The sequence below is a fragment of the Folsomia candida genome, unplaced genomic scaffold, assembly GCF_002217175.1.
Source record: "Folsomia candida strain VU population unplaced genomic scaffold, ASM221717v1 Fcan01_Sc003, whole genome shotgun sequence".
In the NCBI taxonomy this organism is placed as follows: domain Eukaryota; kingdom Metazoa; phylum Arthropoda; class Collembola; order Entomobryomorpha; family Isotomidae; genus Folsomia; species Folsomia candida.
In genome coordinates this window covers 14223261-14242327 of record NW_019091195.1, presented here as the reverse complement: position 1 = coordinate 14242327, position 19067 = coordinate 14223261, and the positions used below count along the sequence as shown (strand labels likewise).

Here is a 19067-nt window from a genome sequence, read left to right as displayed (position 1 = left end):
TTTTTTGTTCTCACCAGGGAAAGTTCTTTCTTCGAAGTATGCACGCACCTGTAGCTAAAGTAAAAAAAATCGAAGCTCACCTCGCTACTCGAGTAGGAAGCCTTCCTTCTGCGATTGGTAATGTTTTTCTTATTGTTGCTGTAATGTTGACTCTTTAAATTGGAGGATCGAGATGACCCATCCGACGGAGTGTCCGTTTCTCGATCTCGGTTCTTTCTCCGTCGATCCTTACGATCACTAAAAGTGGTGACAAAAAACATTAGTCAGAATTCATATGCAAATTAAAAAACACGGAAACAACACATTCAATACGTATCAATCACATATACTATATCTATCTAGTAATTATTCAGATGTCAGATTTGGGGTCACACTAATTCGCTGCTTCCGTACATGCCAATTTTCGCATCAGGTTAAATGGCAGACTTCAAATACCTCGGTCTCAACGACAAAGAGAGTCTTCGAAACCCTTCGGGTAGCAAAGGAAAGCTGAGGCATGAGCCAATCCCACAAAACAGGGATTTTGGATACTGTACGTCGTCTCCCGTGTCATGATGATGTTGATGTTCACTATCAGACTCTTTGATTTCGGATCCCATAATAATACTAATAGTCTATTCAAGTCCAGTGTGACACCTATTGATATTGTGCTATGAAGTCTTAGCACACGCTGCCAGGTTTTAAATAACAATACAGCAGGTAAGCTACTTTTCTGAACGATTGGGATAAACACACGGCAACAGAAATAAAGTAGGTTGACAAAACAACTTGAACACTGGTCCTTATCAGCAAAAGAATAGAAGACGAACATTATGCTACTATAATACTTGGTTTATAATAGTTGTGAGCGATCGTGGCTGGTCTACAAAACTTGGCTGTCGATGAATCAAATGTACTTTTTAATGCCTGTGTTGTGTTGTTAAATATTATTGTATTGATACAAATGAGACACAATTCACACAATCGCCTTTCGTGGCGTACTTATTAAATGTAGTTTATGTTTGGTTATATGTATTCGGTAGTGCTATATACTTTACCCTCGAGCCAACCACAATTTTGTCCATATCCTTCCTAAGCAGAGATATGAAATGGTCTAAAAAGTAAGTCATTTTAGTTCCATGCACTCATTCGGACAGAGGGAACATGGAATGAACTGAAATTTGTTGACACAAGCCAACTAATCGTTTGCAGTAATAAAAACTCATATATCTGTCAAAACACAATTATTATTGCACTTTGATGGACATGAATAATCATATTACAAAAAGGACTCTAATGAAATTCAGCTCAACAGTCATAAAAATAGTCTGGATCAACATAAGTATGAGAGTAATTAAACTGTTAATTAAAGTCCGGTGTATATGCCTAATTCTTCAGCTAGTGAGAAAAGTGTCTTCCTGAGGCATGCATAAGATCAAATTTCGGTAGTTCAATCTCATCCAATAGAATGTAAACATTATTGCTTTGCAGAGGTTAAGTATTCAGGAGGAAGAAATATGAGACGTACTAATAAAGAATTGGGGTCAAGAGCTACCGTCGACCGCCGTGTTAATTACAGAAAAAACTATTTCCAGACTTGTTTTTAAACATCTAGGAGACATTAAGCTCAGGAGGGTCGTTGTTCTTACATATCTTACAGTACGCCCGTTACATCAGTGTGTCATTTTGTCTTATGGTGTATTAAATATTAGATCATATTAAATTCTTCTAATGTTACAAAAAAAGTATGGGGAAAATACTCTGTTTAAAATTGTTATACATAAGTGAAATTAATCTTACTCGTAAATTGTGAGGACTCCCATGATGCTAAATGTGTAGATCACTCGAGACAAACAAGTGATAAGTCAATTGATAAGTCAATAAATTCACTTAGTTTCAATGCATTCAACTAGTAAATAGCTGAATGCAAACTCAATGGTTATGCAATGCTGAAAGATCAGAAGATGACTTAGATTCGCCAAAGGATTTGTCAACTGAACGTGTCCACACAACGGGAAAACCTGTAAAATATTGGAAAGTTTTGTAATTTGACATTTTTTTACAATGTCTACCATAAAAAAGTATTGCAATAAGCAGAAAGCACTCGTGTTAAGAGGGGAAAGGGTGGCATTCTAATCAGAATATTGCAAATTGACACATAGTCGGAAACAATATCACCAAGAAGAAAGCTGTCATTTCTGACGTCAAGACGTGCCGAAGAAAAGCTCTCCAGTAGGTATACGTCATTGGTCTTAAAATCATTTATAAGACCACATGAAAACTGAAATTTGTTTCAGGTGGTAGGGTGTAAATTGTAGTCTCTACCTTGATCTTTAAAATATTATTAGTATAAATCATAATGGTGAAGCTAAGCAGACACATCTTGGGCATATTTATACTGATATTTATTGGGACTATACGATGATGTCACCATTATAATGATGGTCAAGCCCAACCTCTTCTCTATCCGATGTGTTGATATGGCATAATAGGCAACGATCGGAACCACCTCAGTCTAATTAATCCATTGGCATTGATAGTACAAAACACCCACCAAGTTGTCATACAAAACGTGGCAGAGTGGGCTCATGACAAAGATCTTCAGCAAAGGTGAGAAGAAACAATTTGTCTTCTTCTTCTTCCTGCTGACTGCCTGAAATGTAGCCATATAATAACAATGCATTCGAAATGATGAAGGATTGCCGACTTTCAATCTTTGTTTTGTCACAGAGTTCTCTTCGCTTGCACAATTTCCGAAAGCAAGGCGTAGTTCATGGTTTATCCGTCCAATTGATTCCACAAACCAAAAGGCGAAATCCACGAACAGCCAAAAAGGAATTGCCATCACAGGAGGTGAGACAAGTTGGACAAAAATAGAAGCCGACAACGAATTAAATGGGAAAATCGACTGTGTGACCACTTATATTCTTGGCTTTCTTTAATTCCTAAGGTCAATGCTAAAGCTCAATCAAGTCATCATTAATCTTAGCGACTGTAGTCTAAGCAAATTAACTTATTCTATTTGTACAACTTCTATGATGAAACTCGGTTTTCCTAGGCATATTACTTTCCCTCTATTGTTGGAGTACCATTGCACAAACATTATTTATATTCTGAAGTAGGGGAAATTTACCAAATTAAGTAAATTGCATGTCTACCCTTCTTTGCAATAAATTGGTTGCGATTTAGATTTAATCAAGACTACATACATAGAATACAGTTGGAGATCAAGCATAGTTATCTTGTAGAAAATCCAGTCAACCTTGTGTGCAACTAGAAATTGGCAGGTGTAAGTGCAAACCGATGTTAAAGTCATTTTATGTATATCCACCCGAACCATTTATGCCCCATATAAATATGTACGTTGAGCAAGTTATATATTTTTTTATATATTTAGAACCTCTAGGCCTGATAAAAGACGATCGAATACATAAGAGAAATCACTGGGATTCGCTCGCTAGCCAGAAACCCACTGACAATAAGTGAATTAACGAATTAACAGACCTTCAACTGCCCTTTATTCTGCATTGTGATATGAATGCATGTCTAGCAATCTGACCTTCGGTCTACTTATCGAAATGCAACTTGGAGATGCAACCACAAGAAAGGCCTGGATTCTCCATAATTCAGTTTGATAACAATACAAAAAAGCAATAAACTAAGAATAGCATGCAGGCAACGCTGATTGATGGCTTCAGTTCAATCCAAGTTGCATCCTTCGTTGTTTATTACGAGGGAGACACAAGGCCGGCAGCAGAGGCAAACTGTCCATTATCTCATCATCACAATATTTATGTATTGTTACTTTATTCAAGTCATGCATGCTCTTCTTTTATCATAGAAGCAATAGTAGCAATATCACAGAAAAATAACATTGGGGCCAAATGAAATGCAAATGCACAAAAATTTCACAAGTATGATGTCAAGTCATAATGTTGCTGATTCCTCTAACTCGGCGAGTGTACATACTTAATTCGGGACTGACCCACAATTCCAATCTCAGCGACTGCCTCCCGAAATACAAAACGAGAACGGGACAAATTGACTTGTGTATTGTTATCGGTGAGTCAGAAAAACTCGGTGTGAAAATAATCCGGTTTCTAATGTCCTTGCTGAGCTTGTCAATTTGTCTCAAAATATTCCGGGGCAAAGGGTACTCTGGACACCCCGGACCTTTGTTAGATAATGCTACAAAATCGAAAGACATTGGACGAATTGTTATTTGCGATAACGCAATCCTATTTACAAACTTGATCAATACATCAATATTGATATATTAGCAGAGCATATTTTCACAAATGTGTAGCTTCACTTGAATAACGTTAGTCCTGACTGATGGGTATATACATTGCCATGAAAAGGAATACAAACTACTGAGCAGATCATGCATTTTGTATTGAAGTTATGTAATTGTGACAAAAGAATAAAATTCAAGTTTTTGGCGAATCAAATGTCTTGTTTGCAGTTGATAACAATGGGGATGGATGAGTGCATGCTGCTAAGGCATCGCTGAGAAGGAAGAATAAAACCTTGCCACTTACTTATTATGACATGCCAAGAAGACGTTGGCAAATTGAAAAGGTTACAAAACAAGAAATATAGCAAAATATGCAATGATCAGCCATGCATACAAATACTTTTGTATTCCTGTGAAACTCGTCTGCTCCCAAAGCCACGGTCATAGATTGCAATAATGCATACACCTATTTTTCTAACTTTGTGGTTTTCCGTTATTTTCCACCTAATCGTAAGAGTACAAATGACTTACTAAAAATATTCTTTTAATTCAAATCCACACACAAACACGGATCCTTCATGCACTCCGACCTAGACAAGTCGTCGTCGTCGTCTTCACTATTTAATGGCATAATGATGCCCTTACGGTAAGACCTTATTACATCAAGTATGTACATGACTAGTTAAATGCCAACATTAAAATACTACATAATTATTATAAATTCCACACTGATGTGTAGCACCACTCCAAGTGTTCCGCTTGGTCTATTCCATTCATTCATTGACATCCACCCACGAATTCACAACTCCAATCTTTTAAATCGAAGAATAACATCTGCTGCTAATCGTTTCCTGCATAAATTGCGCTGTCCTAGAATAAATTCAGTGTAATTCGTGTTTGTGTCTACTTAAAAATGTGTCAAGTTCCATACACTTACTTTCTGCCCTGATTTCCTTAACTTTGTGTCTATCTATGGCTTAAGCTCTCATTTTGTGTTTGCCTATTTATTCAGGCACATTTTCCCTTGTTTCGATGAAACTTTCGGGTGAAGATGTAAGTCTAAAATTTACACGTTTACATGTTGTCTGGCTACCAACCGAAGCCGTAAAACAGTTCGCAGGGTATAGTTGAAGCTGACCATAAAGTGCAAAAGGTCAGTTGAGCTTGCAAAATGGTGGAATACTTCTCACAACGCCGACTACCTTGGGCAAAGGCGAATACGAAAGAAATTGGGGCGACGGACGGAAGTCGAACAATGCAAAGAACCAAAGACTCAATCCAATCCCGCGGACCAAAACTATTTCCTGCTTCAAATGAGCCTTACTAAACATCAAGGTGTTAATTTTTTTATTCAATTTGATCGCTTATACGAAGCAGGGAAGAAGAAACCGCTTTTGAATAAACACGCGATTGAATAAAAAATATGTTATTAATTTAGTAAGACACATACAGACACGTTTTCTTTCCTCGTTCTGTTCAAGTGTAAACCAATTAATCATTTCCGTGCATACATCGTTATCGTATTATTTATATTTAGTAGCTGAATATGTGTGGTCATTTACTCTGTACTTTAAAAGGTATTCAACACCAGCTTGCGACGCTGTTCTTGTTTCTCATTCTCTAAAAGTTATCTCAGTCTCATCAAATTAATGTCGCATGTCAACCAGGACAATTCTACCTGTCATATCAAACCAAAATGAATGCCACTTCCCCATGTCCATCCAAGATTGGTCATTCTCTGTACAGTCAAGTTCGTCGGGAGTGTCATGTGTTCAATCAAACGGGCAACTAAAAACTACATATTTCACACTTGGCTTGACAATGAAAAATTCAAGTGAAACATTATACTCGCACTGAAGTTAAATACATCAGATACACCCATTTTCAATACTGACTAATAATAATTGTGGTTCTTCATTACATACTTCAGTCACATATTAAGTGCCGATTAATTACTCACAATTCTGGTTAAGTAAATTCATATTTATGTATATGTACAGTACAATGAGGGTATTCATTACGAGTTCGCATGTTCGCATCGCAACGTAACTTTTTCGAAATTGCTAATTTTGCGAAGCAACGAAGTGAAGACACTTCGCAAACAAATTCGCAAAAGTTGGTATTTGCAAAAAATACAAATTCTAGATTTTTTTGGAATAGTAATTTTTCTGCAATTCTGATTTTTATGTAAGTAGTTCGATATGCCTAAAATATCTCAGAAGCGTCGTTATATTAATGATTTGTGCCAAATCGCTTCAACCGAACTGATTTGGAGCACAAATTCGAACACAAGATATGGATGGCAGGAATTCGACGATATCGTAGATGAAATTTTGCTCACAGAGGCCATTCGGTACATTGTTCCACGAAATCCTGTCCCCAAATCCGACCAGTGGTATCGTAACGTTCTCCCAGATTATAACGACGACCTATTTCGAAAATTTCTGAGAGTCTCAAGATTAAACTTTGGACGGATTCTCTTAATGATTCAAGATCATCATGTCTTCCGATCAAACAGCAGCAAAAAACAAACGCCAGTCGATAAACAACTCGCTATTACACTCTATAAGCTCGGAAATGATGGGTCATCTAACTCTATTCATAACGTGGCTGCAGTTTTTGGGATTGGAGGAGGTGGTTCAGTGATGCTCATAATTGAACGAGTATTAAAAGTAAATTAACCAATTAATTGCGAATAATTTAAAATACTTAGTTTAATTGTATAGTGGTATGGTATATGTGGCAGGCGATTCTTAGTCTGGAGCATGATTATATTCGATGGCCTGATGAGAATGAACGAGCAAATATAGAATTATTTATGGGCGACAAGTTACCAAAATGTATCGGCTACATCGACGGCTCTCATATCCCTCTAGATGAAGCTCCGTTGGATGACCCAGAGTCATATTTCACAAGAAAGCAGCGGTACGCAATACATTTGCAGGCGGTTTGTGACAATGATCGTATTATCAGAAATATATTTATTGGATATCCTGGCTCGGTTCATGATGCACGAGTATATTCCAACTCAGAAATTGGGATTAGACCCGAAAGTTTTCTAACTAATGGGCAATGGATTGCTGGGGACTCTCCCTATGCTGTTAGTGACTTCATGATCACACCTTTCCGGAATAATGCTACTGCCGGCACAGCAAGCCAAAGAAGAGCATTTAACAAATATTTCTCAAAATATCGGGTCAACATTGAATGCGTATTTGGAATAATGAAGGAAACTTTTGGAAGCTTAAAGGGATTGGGGATACGCGTGGATAAGCAACGTGGACACAAATTAGCATGCGACTGGATAATGGCATGCTGCATTCTGTATAATATTATCAAGCCCACACTTCCAGCAATAATTCTTGAAGATTTGGGGGAGGAAGATCACGAAATGCCGGAGGCAACGAGAGGAAATGACAGAAAAAGAATTGGATTATTTAATTTTATAACCGGAAAGTTGGCATTACAATAAATGTTTTTGTAACCTTAATTCACCTTAATTACCTAAGATGTACATGTACAAAACTTGACAAGAACTAATTTTTACACGTATTACGCGGAAAATAGGTTTTAATTAGAGTTGATTATTTAGTTTGTACTTTAGATAACTCTAATTTTAACTTAAACTCCTGCTCTATCTTATACTTTTGAAGCTCGAAATCTTTATTAATGCGTTGTTGCTCTAAGTCCAACTTTCGTTCTTCGATTTCACGATCTTGTTCCATCTTTTTGACTTCTAAATCGTACCGCTCATCGTTTCTTATCTTCTCGTACTGCCATTTCTCCTTCTCTAGTGCCAATTGTTCTTTTTGTAATTCGATCCTGATTTCGACACATCTTTCCAGCATGGATGATCCAGTTTGTGGGGCCAACTTCCGCTTTCTTACCAATTTTGATTGTTGCGTCTCTTCTACAGTCACTGAATGCTCGCTACTTTCGGGGACGCTAGTCTCCTCACTGAAAATGGTGCTGTTCAATGTCCAGTCTGGTGTATTCAAAGTAATTATAACATGATCTTCATCTCCGATTTTCGACGAATCGTGTAGGTAGGGAGGAGCAATGTTAAGTTTATTTCCAAAAATCTCGTCCAGTTTTTCGAAGTGGGGACAGCGTTTTAGCAAAGTTTCTGAGAATTAATTGAATTATATTCTATAATTGCTCTCCACGTTAATTTATATACATGTTTATGGTTTTACCTTTGAAAGAAGATTCCCCTTGATCTTCTAAGACCCCTTGCCCTGTCTGATTGCGCCACTGAACCGTCTCTCCATGCTTTCTCTTAAGATTTTTCACTTGATTTTTTAATTGGTTGTGGTTACAATGTTCAAACGCGAGAATTTCTACTCCACGTTTGTAAAATGCTACTGCGTTTGGCTTCTCTATCTCTTTTCCAACAGAAACAATTGAGATTAGGTTACCTAACAGCTTTTCAATCTCGGTAGGAGTCCACTTCCGGCGCTCCTTGACGTTGTCTACATTCGTGTTCTCAACCTCTTCTACCAATGTATCGTCCAAAATTGATGCTTCTTCCTGTTTCCTTTTTTTAGCGACTTTCGATGACATTTTGCACTCAAATCACAAAAAAGATTGTACCACGAAAATTTCTGAAAAAGTATTTTGCGAACTAAATACTAGCCCTGGAGATGCGCAAGTTCGCAAATAAATTTTCAAGCCAAAAGTTTTTGCGAACTTGCGAACTTTGTTTTGTTGCTAACGTTGCGAAGGATGCGAACTCGTAATGAATACCCTCAATAAAAAATTCTAATCAGATCAATCATGCATCAAGGGTGAAACCACGAGATTATTGGTAATTAGTGGTTGACAATGGAATCTGAAGGGATTTTAATAGATATTTCTAACAAGCCACACTTTCCTGTCCACAAGAATATAGATACTTCTAAATTACTATCGAGTGGTTACCTATTTCCGTCCTTATATTGATTTGATCATGCATAAATAGACGAAATTCGGTATCCAAACTCATTATTCTCTTTACAAAGTTGTCCATTTTACTAACACAGCACTGGTAAAACGTACCAATGGCTAAGCTAGCTTTTGTAACAATTTTTGTGTGTTGCATGGTCATAATTTGCATGATGCAGCCTGAGGTAACATTTATTTGAACTATTATCGCGCTACCATTTCATTTGACAAGCAATCACTAAAATGCATATTATTTAAGCAGGTGTCGGCGGTGCAGCAATGTTGGGGACGAGGACAAGGTTGTCGGCTAGGACCGTGTTCGAGGAACGGCCCTTGGCCCTGCTGCTGTTCTGGATATTGTGCACCTGACAGATATTACAAATCAGGGTGGGGATTCTGTACTTGACCAGATTCACGCTCCAGCAATAACTGCAAACTTTATTTCGAAATGTACATTTACAACGGTTAGATAAAAATCAACCAAAAACGGCATTAAATTTCACATGTATATGTAACTAACTGGTTTGATTTACACGATACTAGTAGCTATCAATCACTCATATAAGTCTGATAATGTTGAGTCTCATGAATACTGATTTTACAAAGTTTTTGGATTCCATACTTGCTTCGCCAGGTTCAAATTATTCATTTTAAATAACAAATTTTACCATTCTTCTTTGGCATCCTAAGTAATTTCATAAGGATCAATCATCTCAATCCATAGATTCATACAAATTCGCCGCACATTATCAATGATGTTGATATTAAACCAACGCAAGGAATAAGACAACGCGGAAGCCTTACCACTACCTTTAGTAATACATACATCCTAATTTCAATAAATCTCCCATATACACAACAAAAGCATCATCATCTCAGGCATAGGATGAACACCAGTATTTTCGTTGGATTCACGCATCCCAATCCCACTCTCAATCTATCTCAAAACTCGAGATGAGATTCACAACCCAAGCAGAAAGCGATGAGTCAAAGGAACGATATCAGAATGGAAGAGGTGAGGGAACAACCTTGATCTGGACGTAAAAGGAAACGCAAACCGTCGTTGCTCGTCGAGTATACAAAAATTCATACACAAACACAAGAAGTGATAAGAGGACAAAATGTGCAGTGTAATGTAAGGAATTTTACACACTGATGATGAGAGCATTTAACACATGCAATATTTTAGTGAACATGGAATACCAATACAAGAGCACAAAATGTAGAGTATCCTCTTTTTGATCGTATGACAATTGCAAAAAATCATTTTTTCTTCTGTAAACTCATTTACCTATGTATGATTATGTATTCATCACCACCACCATCTCCACAACTCTGTTTACTATGCACACAGAGTACAACAACTCCGTTTCTGGAAGTGCAAAACTCGTTGTTTCATTTTTTGCTCAGATTGCTACAAAAGAGACCAAGAGATAGCGTCATAAATTGCATATTAACGTCACCCAACCAAGTATCTGTTGATTGGCATACAAGAAAAACTCACACCATTCCAGGAAACAATTCGCACGTTATTTGATTTGAATAAGAATCAAAGAATTGGAAATTTGTATCATTTTCCTACAAAGACTGCACACTTTTAATTGACACATAGCTCTAGACCTATACATGGCAATTCTCAGCGTGAGCTAACAAATCAACCCTAATAATTCGGTACGACTCATTTGGTTAACACAATTACTGGTTTCTTATCTCAATTTGCAAATACAAACAATGAGCAATTTTTATTCAAATGCTTGACACGTCTCAGTTAAGAAATCTTAAACTTTGCTGGAAAACTAAGAATAAAATTGGGAGGAGTCGATATCATGTTTGACCAACACCATACAACTTTGCCTACTGCCGTGGTGTCCACAAACTTGTAATATGCAAATGAAACCAATTAATCATTTTTCAAATGTCCAAGCCAAATACGTGCAATCAATTTAGATCCATTTGTAATCAACCGTCAGAATAAAAAAAACGATAATGATCCTCCTGTGCCTTGAGTTCCTGTATGAAATTCTGTCTGTTTGGTTGATTGCAGAATACTCGACAGAATTCAAGTTCAAGGTTTATTAGTACCTGCACCATTAAACATGGATCTTGTTAACAACTCTTTGTTTTGATATTTCACTCAAGACGACAATTGCATTGTCCTACAAATTGATCTAAATACTGCAAAAAGTAGACAAGCATATTAGAGATGATGGAAAACAAACAAAAGTTTTAGTGCAGTGTTCACTAAAACCAATGTCTAATTACTTATTGACGTATTATTGACACGTTAAACGTACTTCCCTGGCAGGAGGAGATGCTGCATTAGTTTATAGAATTAGAATAGGACAGTGTAGTTAGTTTTTCACGCATATAGTCACCAATTCGCCCAAATGTTCGGTTTCGGTATCATCAGTAGCCATTTGTGTTACGAGATTAAAAGTAGCAAAAGTAGGACATGCATTTGAGAGCGAATAGTCCTGAATTCAAGGATTGAATGGTTGGTGTTTAATGAAATGTAACAACATTTTAGCATTAGCACTTAGTTCCTTAGTCATTTCGCTCCAGTAAGCACGAATCAACCCATTCTTCGTACTTCTCTGCAGGTTATCAAACCATTATTACACTGCGCAGAGTGACGAGTGGGATACCTAGTAATGTGCATAATATGCAGACTTTCATCTCATGGTGTGGCAAAAACTCCACGTTAAAATCCTTGCCATCCAAATAACTCTAACGACAATATATGTATTCAGCTATTAAGGAATTCCTACTGCTTCTGGACAATTCCGGACTGCGGTGCCCATCCATTAGTAGATTAGCCTAATAAAATCGTTTTTTATTTATTTTCTTGTTCGAGTCCTGTCGCCACCAGGCCACAACTGGGCTAAACCATCATAAAAATCCACATCTTGTTCGCATAACATTATTTCTAGTAGTGCCAGTACCACCGAGGATGAATGATGCGATCGTTTATCAAATTGGGCATGTAATATTGAATATTTTAACATTCTGTAACAAGGATGAAACCATTAAAAAGTGTGTAGCTTGTAATAAAACACCAACACCCCAACACCAAAAACGGTAACCTTTATCACAAGTTATCAGATTGAAAAAAGTTATTAACTGACTAACGGAATGCAACGTATCTCGTAGTAAAAGGAAGAGGAGAGAACACGACATCTGTTTACTATTCTATTGTCCATCCAAAATAAAAATTCTATCGATTTGCATGCAAGCGTATGTATGTAAAAATATATTAATATGTAGCTGCGAGGTGTTTGCAAACTACGGGAGTTGAAGAAATGACCGATAATAATTGGATAACCCAGTTCCCAACAACGTGTTGATGGGTAGTCATTTATTTGTTACACATTCATGCTGAATAAAATTATGCGCCTGCAATGCAGTGGAACCCGTTGCAAGCTAAATATAAATATATGCATACTCGTACATACGTACATACATACATTATCCACCAGCACTACAATTCGTTTTGTTAGAATTGTTGGGAAGAAAGTGAAGGAACACTGCATAACAAAAACTGACAGCAATAAATAATCAGGACCTTTTCAAAGAATATTATTCGTCTGACATCAGCCCTGATTGCTTAAAACTGTAATTTTATGCATTGTTCGTAAATAACAATTTGCAAATCAATCTAGAGAGTCTGGAATATGACAGAAAATCAGACTTTGTGCATTACACAAGACAAGATAGGTAGATGGGCAGTGGGTTTATGCAAGTAACATCAGCATAGGTATTTGATGACACCCAATATAGCAACTAACAACTCCTGCTTTCACGTTTCTCCATGCATTAGCAGTAATACTTGCCTGGTGTTATTTTCTCTCATAATTTATAAGTAACAAAACATGAAACAAATTTCACTTTCACACGCCATCCCAAATCGCTATTCTTGGATCGTGATAAAATCGTCTTATACAGCAAACTGATGACTGACGCATCAACGAATAGGAGACAAACAACTTGTAGTATAGTCTGGCTGAAATACAGATATTCATATTCATTGAACTTCATTTCATGTGCTCTGTTAAAACATCAAAAAATATGGAGATAAGTCAATCCGGTGATGTAAAATCAGGAAAAATGCGAAACATTTGCAGACATGGATCGTGTTTTTGCTTGGTGTACGACTCGTATTAACCACTTCGCCCCTATAACGACTATGTGGCGTATTTGACCTTTACACCGAATACGACCATGTGGCGTAAGTTCCCTTGGCACCGGAATACGACGATGTGTCGTATTGACCCTTGACAACGGATACGACTATGTGGCGTATTTTCCGTTCACACCGGCCTACGACTATGTGTCGTATCCGGAAAAAAATTAGGTCATTGCCTCTCCAAGCAAAGCAAAGCAAGAGTTATGAGTCAACAACCCGCCCTTTAGGCGGGAAGATAAATTGTCTCTTAGGAAATAATATTAGAAATGGATGCAAAATAAATTTATAGCCAAGTGGCTATATCTAGCCAAGACGCCGAGTTGTGAAAACTGTTTTTTGCAAGGAAATTTCGACACCGATTTATTTCAACAACGCTTTACGATAAGATTAGAGAAATTGTTTTGCTCGCATGTAGCCAGGGTCCTTTGACTGTTTCCTTGGAGGATTTCTAGACAAATGTCTAGAAATCCTCCAAGGAAACAGTCAAAGGACCCTGCATGTAGCACAAATGGGCGTTTTGGGCGAGAAAACTAAAAGTTTGATGAATTGCATCATTGCATGGATTTAATTATATACCACAAATAATCTTGCCGGTAGGGTAAACTACGTCAAAATTAATGATTACGTACCGGGTGCCGCTGAAATATCTTTTGGGCGGGAAAATTAAAAATTGAGAGATTGCCAGGAATTAGTAGAATTTAATTTTCCCGCTTAAAATTGATTTCTATTCACCAGATGCGCCATAGTCTATGTTCGAGCAATTTCCTCTCACGGGATAATTATTCATTGTCATTGCTGTCTATTTAAAGTCATTGTAAGGATTTTTGGTTTTCCCGCCCAAAATCGGCTCCTAAGGCGCTTTAGGCGCTATAATCAATATTTGCGAGTTTACGTACTATTATGCAAGTATTACTCTATGCTTGTTTAACTTTTCATGCAATTACAATCATTTTTAAAATTCGGCGTGTTGGCTATTTTCGGCTATAAACATTGGTGGTTCGCCACAACTCAAAAATGCAAACTACAACTCAAAATACCTTCTTGAAAGGTTATTCATACCAATTTTCACAAAAAAGTGTCCAGAATAATTCCGGTGGGAACACCATTTTTTAATTCATGGCCCAGGAATTAACGTCATGCAGTAGATAAAAATTTCGGGGTCAAGGGAGGTAAAAATTCGCGGTTACTAGGGGTGAAAGGTATGAAAAAACTCGTCTCCTAGGGTTGAAGTGGTTAAATAATATTTACTAAATATTCGTCGTAAAGAGATAAGAAAAAAATTCACTAGCAACTGTCAAAGCAGAAACTACTACACAAATCATCAACTATGTATCAATTTTTAGAGGCTACTTATTAGAAAACCTACACAGTATATTATTGAGTCGTTGATTGTAATGTATGCAATTTGACACGATATACTTCTTATTGGCGTCTCCATGCTGGATGTGATATCATCACCAGCACAAGACTATTGTAAGCCCGCTTTTTGTGGTAATGTGCAGAAAGCCTTACCTAATTTGTACATGTATCAATTTCAGCACATCGCATCACCTGCCTTCACCCTTATAGACTATCTTTGCTACCTAATTTTACGTCGTGAGCATTGTATAAAACTATGGTATAGTTTTTTCTCAGCTTTTCCTTACCATTCATCAAAAACGACGGAAAATACCAAATGAGAATTAAGTTAAAGCATAAATGTTACCATAAATCTTTGGTAATAAATTAAGCATCGATTCCAATTTCTAGCTTGTATGCTTGTGTCCTACTACATATATGTAACTCTACCCTACCCTACGCTATGCATAAGCTAAGCATCAGCCAATATTTTATAATCTTAAGTGCTTTTTACAAATACCAAGAAGTAACCTTGTCGCAAATACAATGATCTTTGCTCAATGAACTAACATTTCGCCTCCATCCGTCCGTGTGCTCCTCTGTTTTCGTAGAATATTAACTCGACAAGAGTGCTCAGCTCATCCTCAGACGCCGAGGTTGCGATATTCTGTCAATTATACTTTCCGCGCCTGTACAAATATTAAATTCAAATGGCTCGTTTTTTAGGAAATCCATTAAACCCCTGCAAACAAAGTAATTTGAAAACGTTTCCCAGAGTCGTGACTCATCTTCCTTTTGGTCCCCCGGCTCCCAAACATCATAACCAAATGCTTCACCACAATTGTATGTAACTATTCGTATCAAGTGTTTTTCGCAAACAACAACATGGAATTCAATACATGCAGCAATCACTGATTTTATTCGGAACGAGCATTGTTCCTGACTTCCTGGTTCTTCTTCCATTGGATGAACATCATAAAAATGCAATCATACTACACAAACCTCAACAAGCAATAATTCGACGAGGCACACTTACATTTACACCTCGATGTTCAAAATTAAAATAATCGGCATATGCCAAGAACTAGAATGAACTCGCCGGGACACTTTATTCCTCCGCACAACCCACAATGCTGGATTAGAAGAAACGAAAACATCGTCATCAGAAGAGAACATCGCAATCTTGTTACAAATCTTATCACAAAAGTTCATCAACTTTAAACGACGAGGAGGCTGACATATATTTACTCCTTGCTAAATAATTGCATGCATGTATGTGTACCTTCGAGGTCTTCATAAGTTACGTGGTTGTATTTATTAAGCCCCACCAAATTAATAATTATAACGGAGTGTCGGGTTCGATAATATTAGCAAATAAATAAATAGCCCCAAGTTTAAATGCATGTATAGTAGCTGATCAAAATGAAAGTCGCCCATCCAGTTTACAGTTTCATAGAGGGTATTCATTATTTCTTCGTATCGTAAAATAACTTACGACGCTTAAGTAAGCGTCGTAAGATTTTCTCATCGAAAATCGCGTTACTACGCTTACGATTTTTACGAAAGCTGACCCCTTGTTTTATCTTCGTAAACTATTTTACGATACTACGGATACGAAGAAATAACGAATACCCTCATAGATTGATTGACCCACCCACACAACAGAAGTATGTGTGCACTGTCGAAAGAATAACTCTGCCCGCGGTCAAAAGGATCAAGTATATCAAGGCAATTTTTCAATGCACAACGAGGTAGGCCTTCCTTCTCTTCAAATTGTCATTGAACAACAATAAAATAAATGAATCCTCAAATGCGCAAAGGTTAAGAAAGGTAAAGTTTTGGTTTGCAAACAAAGTAGTTTGACTTGATTCAACGGATTCATTAAGTTTCTGCATGCATAGTAATACTGCAATAACCCTTACAACGCATGTAACCACGGGGTGAAACCAGTGTGTCATATGTCACAATCATATTGCTGAAAAATCTGGTAAAATTGACACGTCTGAAGTGTTTTCGACATTTGTGACCTTTGACCTCGTCCACACGGTCACCTGGGTGTCGCAGGTTAAATGACATATTCCGTTGGATGAACAAGTCTTTAACAATACTATCGATTTGAGTCGTCGCATGATGTCTAATTTTAAAAAATTATGACATGCGATCTGGCACCGTGACCTTGTTACCTATAGTGCGTATTTTCTAATAAGATCTGTCCCTTGACCTTAGTAAGTTAAGCTTGAAGTCCGTATGTCGTGTTATCGAGTTATCGGACCAACAGACAGACGGACGATCTTATAAAGGCATTTCACCCCTTCGTAATAAATGAGATGCAAAATACGCCAGAGAACATCCTTATATAATATTCCCACCTGCAACCGTCCCCCACCTAGTACGTGCCTCATCCTCATTGTTTAATAAATTCCTCCAATCTCAATCAAATCATGTTTTACAAATTAGCGAATTACTTGAACTTGTACCGTATTGACACTTTGTGTTTTTTACTTTTTTTGTATGATGTGCAAAATTATTTCCTGAGTAGTCTAATTTCTACAGAGTATGCATGGAATCTCCTCGCTCACTCGAATTTCAAGACTGAACGAGTGTACATAGTAAGCGACGTTAAATCAATCTCAACAACGCCAACGCGCATCTTCTGAAGAACCACTACGATCAGTACGGTTTCCGCGAACCAGCAACTTCTTTCTTGAGCTGACTTATTCCTGTCCACATTCATTTCGTAGGAGAGGAGGGCATTAAACTGAAATGAAGCGTAGAGTAACATAACTCCCATTTCGTTTACCTTTGGCCCTTTGAATCACGTGTCCTGCTTGGGAAAAACATGAATGAAACTAGTTCAACTTTTACTCTGAACTACCTTTAGTTTCACACAATTGGTGACCACAATAACATGAAATCCGATGATAAGAGGAAATGACACCGAATGCATACGTACATGCACACAGGCAGTATTACACGACAAACAATTCAACAACTGGCAAAATAAACTTTTTCATCTCAATACAATCGACAACAACAATAAACCAAGCGACAATTACCATTGTTTGCGACACGATTTAGCTGGAGCTCAGAAACAAAGCCGAGCTCATTCGCCAGAATATACAGCTTTACAACCACAACCCCGTCAACAAAGAACAGGGCAGATGAGATGCACCCATAATTTGTCGTCATCATCATCAACAACGAAATGAGTTACATTAACCACACCTTAACCAAAAGTAAACATGCAATGATGACAATAAATAATATTTAATCTCCACTACACTCAACTCCACCCTTCAACAACGTACCGGTGGTTGGATAAGAGCGTTGCTCTTTGATTAGATTCTTTCAGTGACAGTGGCAAGCGTAATAACAGCATTCTGCCGAACGATGTGTTTGCATACGCATCATTTCCGAATGTAAATGCGATGTATACCGATTCGAAACCATAACCAACTTTGACAGATTATTATTACCTGCCTACCTTTGGAACAATTTAATTTATGTATTATCACAGTAAATTGGAAGCTAGGAAGTACATGCATGTGTATGCATACTCGTTCAACAAGTCATCGTTATTTTTTAAGAATGAGATCTTAAACTAATCTTAAGGCAAGCGTCCAAATTACTATACAGCGTACCCTAATTGATCAAAATACAGAAGCTATTTCTAAAAAAACGGGAAACATACCTTCTGGAATTGCACGACACACAATTAAAAATCCACGCTAGTGAATTTAGTGACTACAAATTATTCAGAAATTGTGTCGTCTAAAAAATCTTGTCACAAAGTGCACAAACACAAGATAGTAAACGCATCAACAATTTTATTAAGTTAGAAACCAAACTTTGGTCACTTCCCTTCATATGTGTTTGTATAATCTCTTCAGGAGAAGGTATAAATGAGAACTGTAATCTACGTCAGTTAAACTCGGACATTTGTAAGTGCCGAGAAGACTCGACGTTGACCTCACAACTTAGACCCAAATAATACAAATTCGATCTCGACTCATCGCTATCCAGTGTTAGTAATAAGTAAGTATGTTGAATGTTGCTGATTGAGCTCAGTTCACCATATAGAGAGACGTTTCATCTCGAATGTACACATGATCTACTTTTGACACTGCTACTCGGAACAAAAAAAATGCACAGGCAGGAAGGCAGACTTAAAAACGACGCTGGGCTGGGGTCATCACATCGCATGAGAGTCAAGATAATGAATAGCAGCAAAAAATAGAATTCGCCAGGCCAAACACAATCAACGACCAGCTCCTCCGTTTGTTGACCCATAATGAACGTTCCAGTCAAAGCACCGTTATTTTAGGCACGGTAAATAAATGCGACGAATCAGCAGACGATGATTGTGTGTGATCATTGATGCCTCGAGAGGTGTATGTGGGCGACAGA

The 19067-nt window shown here is 37.4% G+C and overlaps 2 protein-coding genes and 1 long non-coding RNA gene across 3 annotated transcripts; 2 read left to right on the top strand and 1 right to left on the bottom strand.

Annotated features, from left to right (window-relative positions):
- Positions 1-6255: 6255 nt before the first annotated feature.
- On the bottom strand, positions 6256-9052 carry LOC118435090. The gene is made up of 2 exons (XM_035850316.1): positions 8413-9052; positions 6256-8342 (listed from the first exon to the last, which is right to left on the bottom strand). Exons 1-2 carry the CDS (start codon positions 8777-8779, stop codon positions 7801-7803), a joined length of 909 nt encoding a protein of 302 aa, XP_035706209.1. The 5' UTR covers positions 8780-9052; the 3' UTR covers positions 6256-7800.
- Positions 6418-7688, top strand: LOC118434935 (protein ANTAGONIST OF LIKE HETEROCHROMATIN PROTEIN 1-like). Its single transcript, XM_035849675.1, has 2 exons — positions 6418-6888; positions 6963-7688. Exons 1-2 carry the CDS (start codon positions 6418-6420, stop codon positions 7686-7688), a joined length of 1197 nt encoding a protein of 398 aa, XP_035705568.1.
- Positions 9053-9174: 122 nt separating the features above from the next.
- On the top strand, positions 9175-10033 carry LOC110847721. Its single transcript, XR_002547679.2, has 4 exons — positions 9175-9324; positions 9402-9773; positions 9864-9954; positions 10019-10033. It is a non-coding gene; the product is annotated as an uncharacterized LOC110847721 (long non-coding RNA).
- Positions 10034-19067: the final 9034 nt, after the last annotated feature.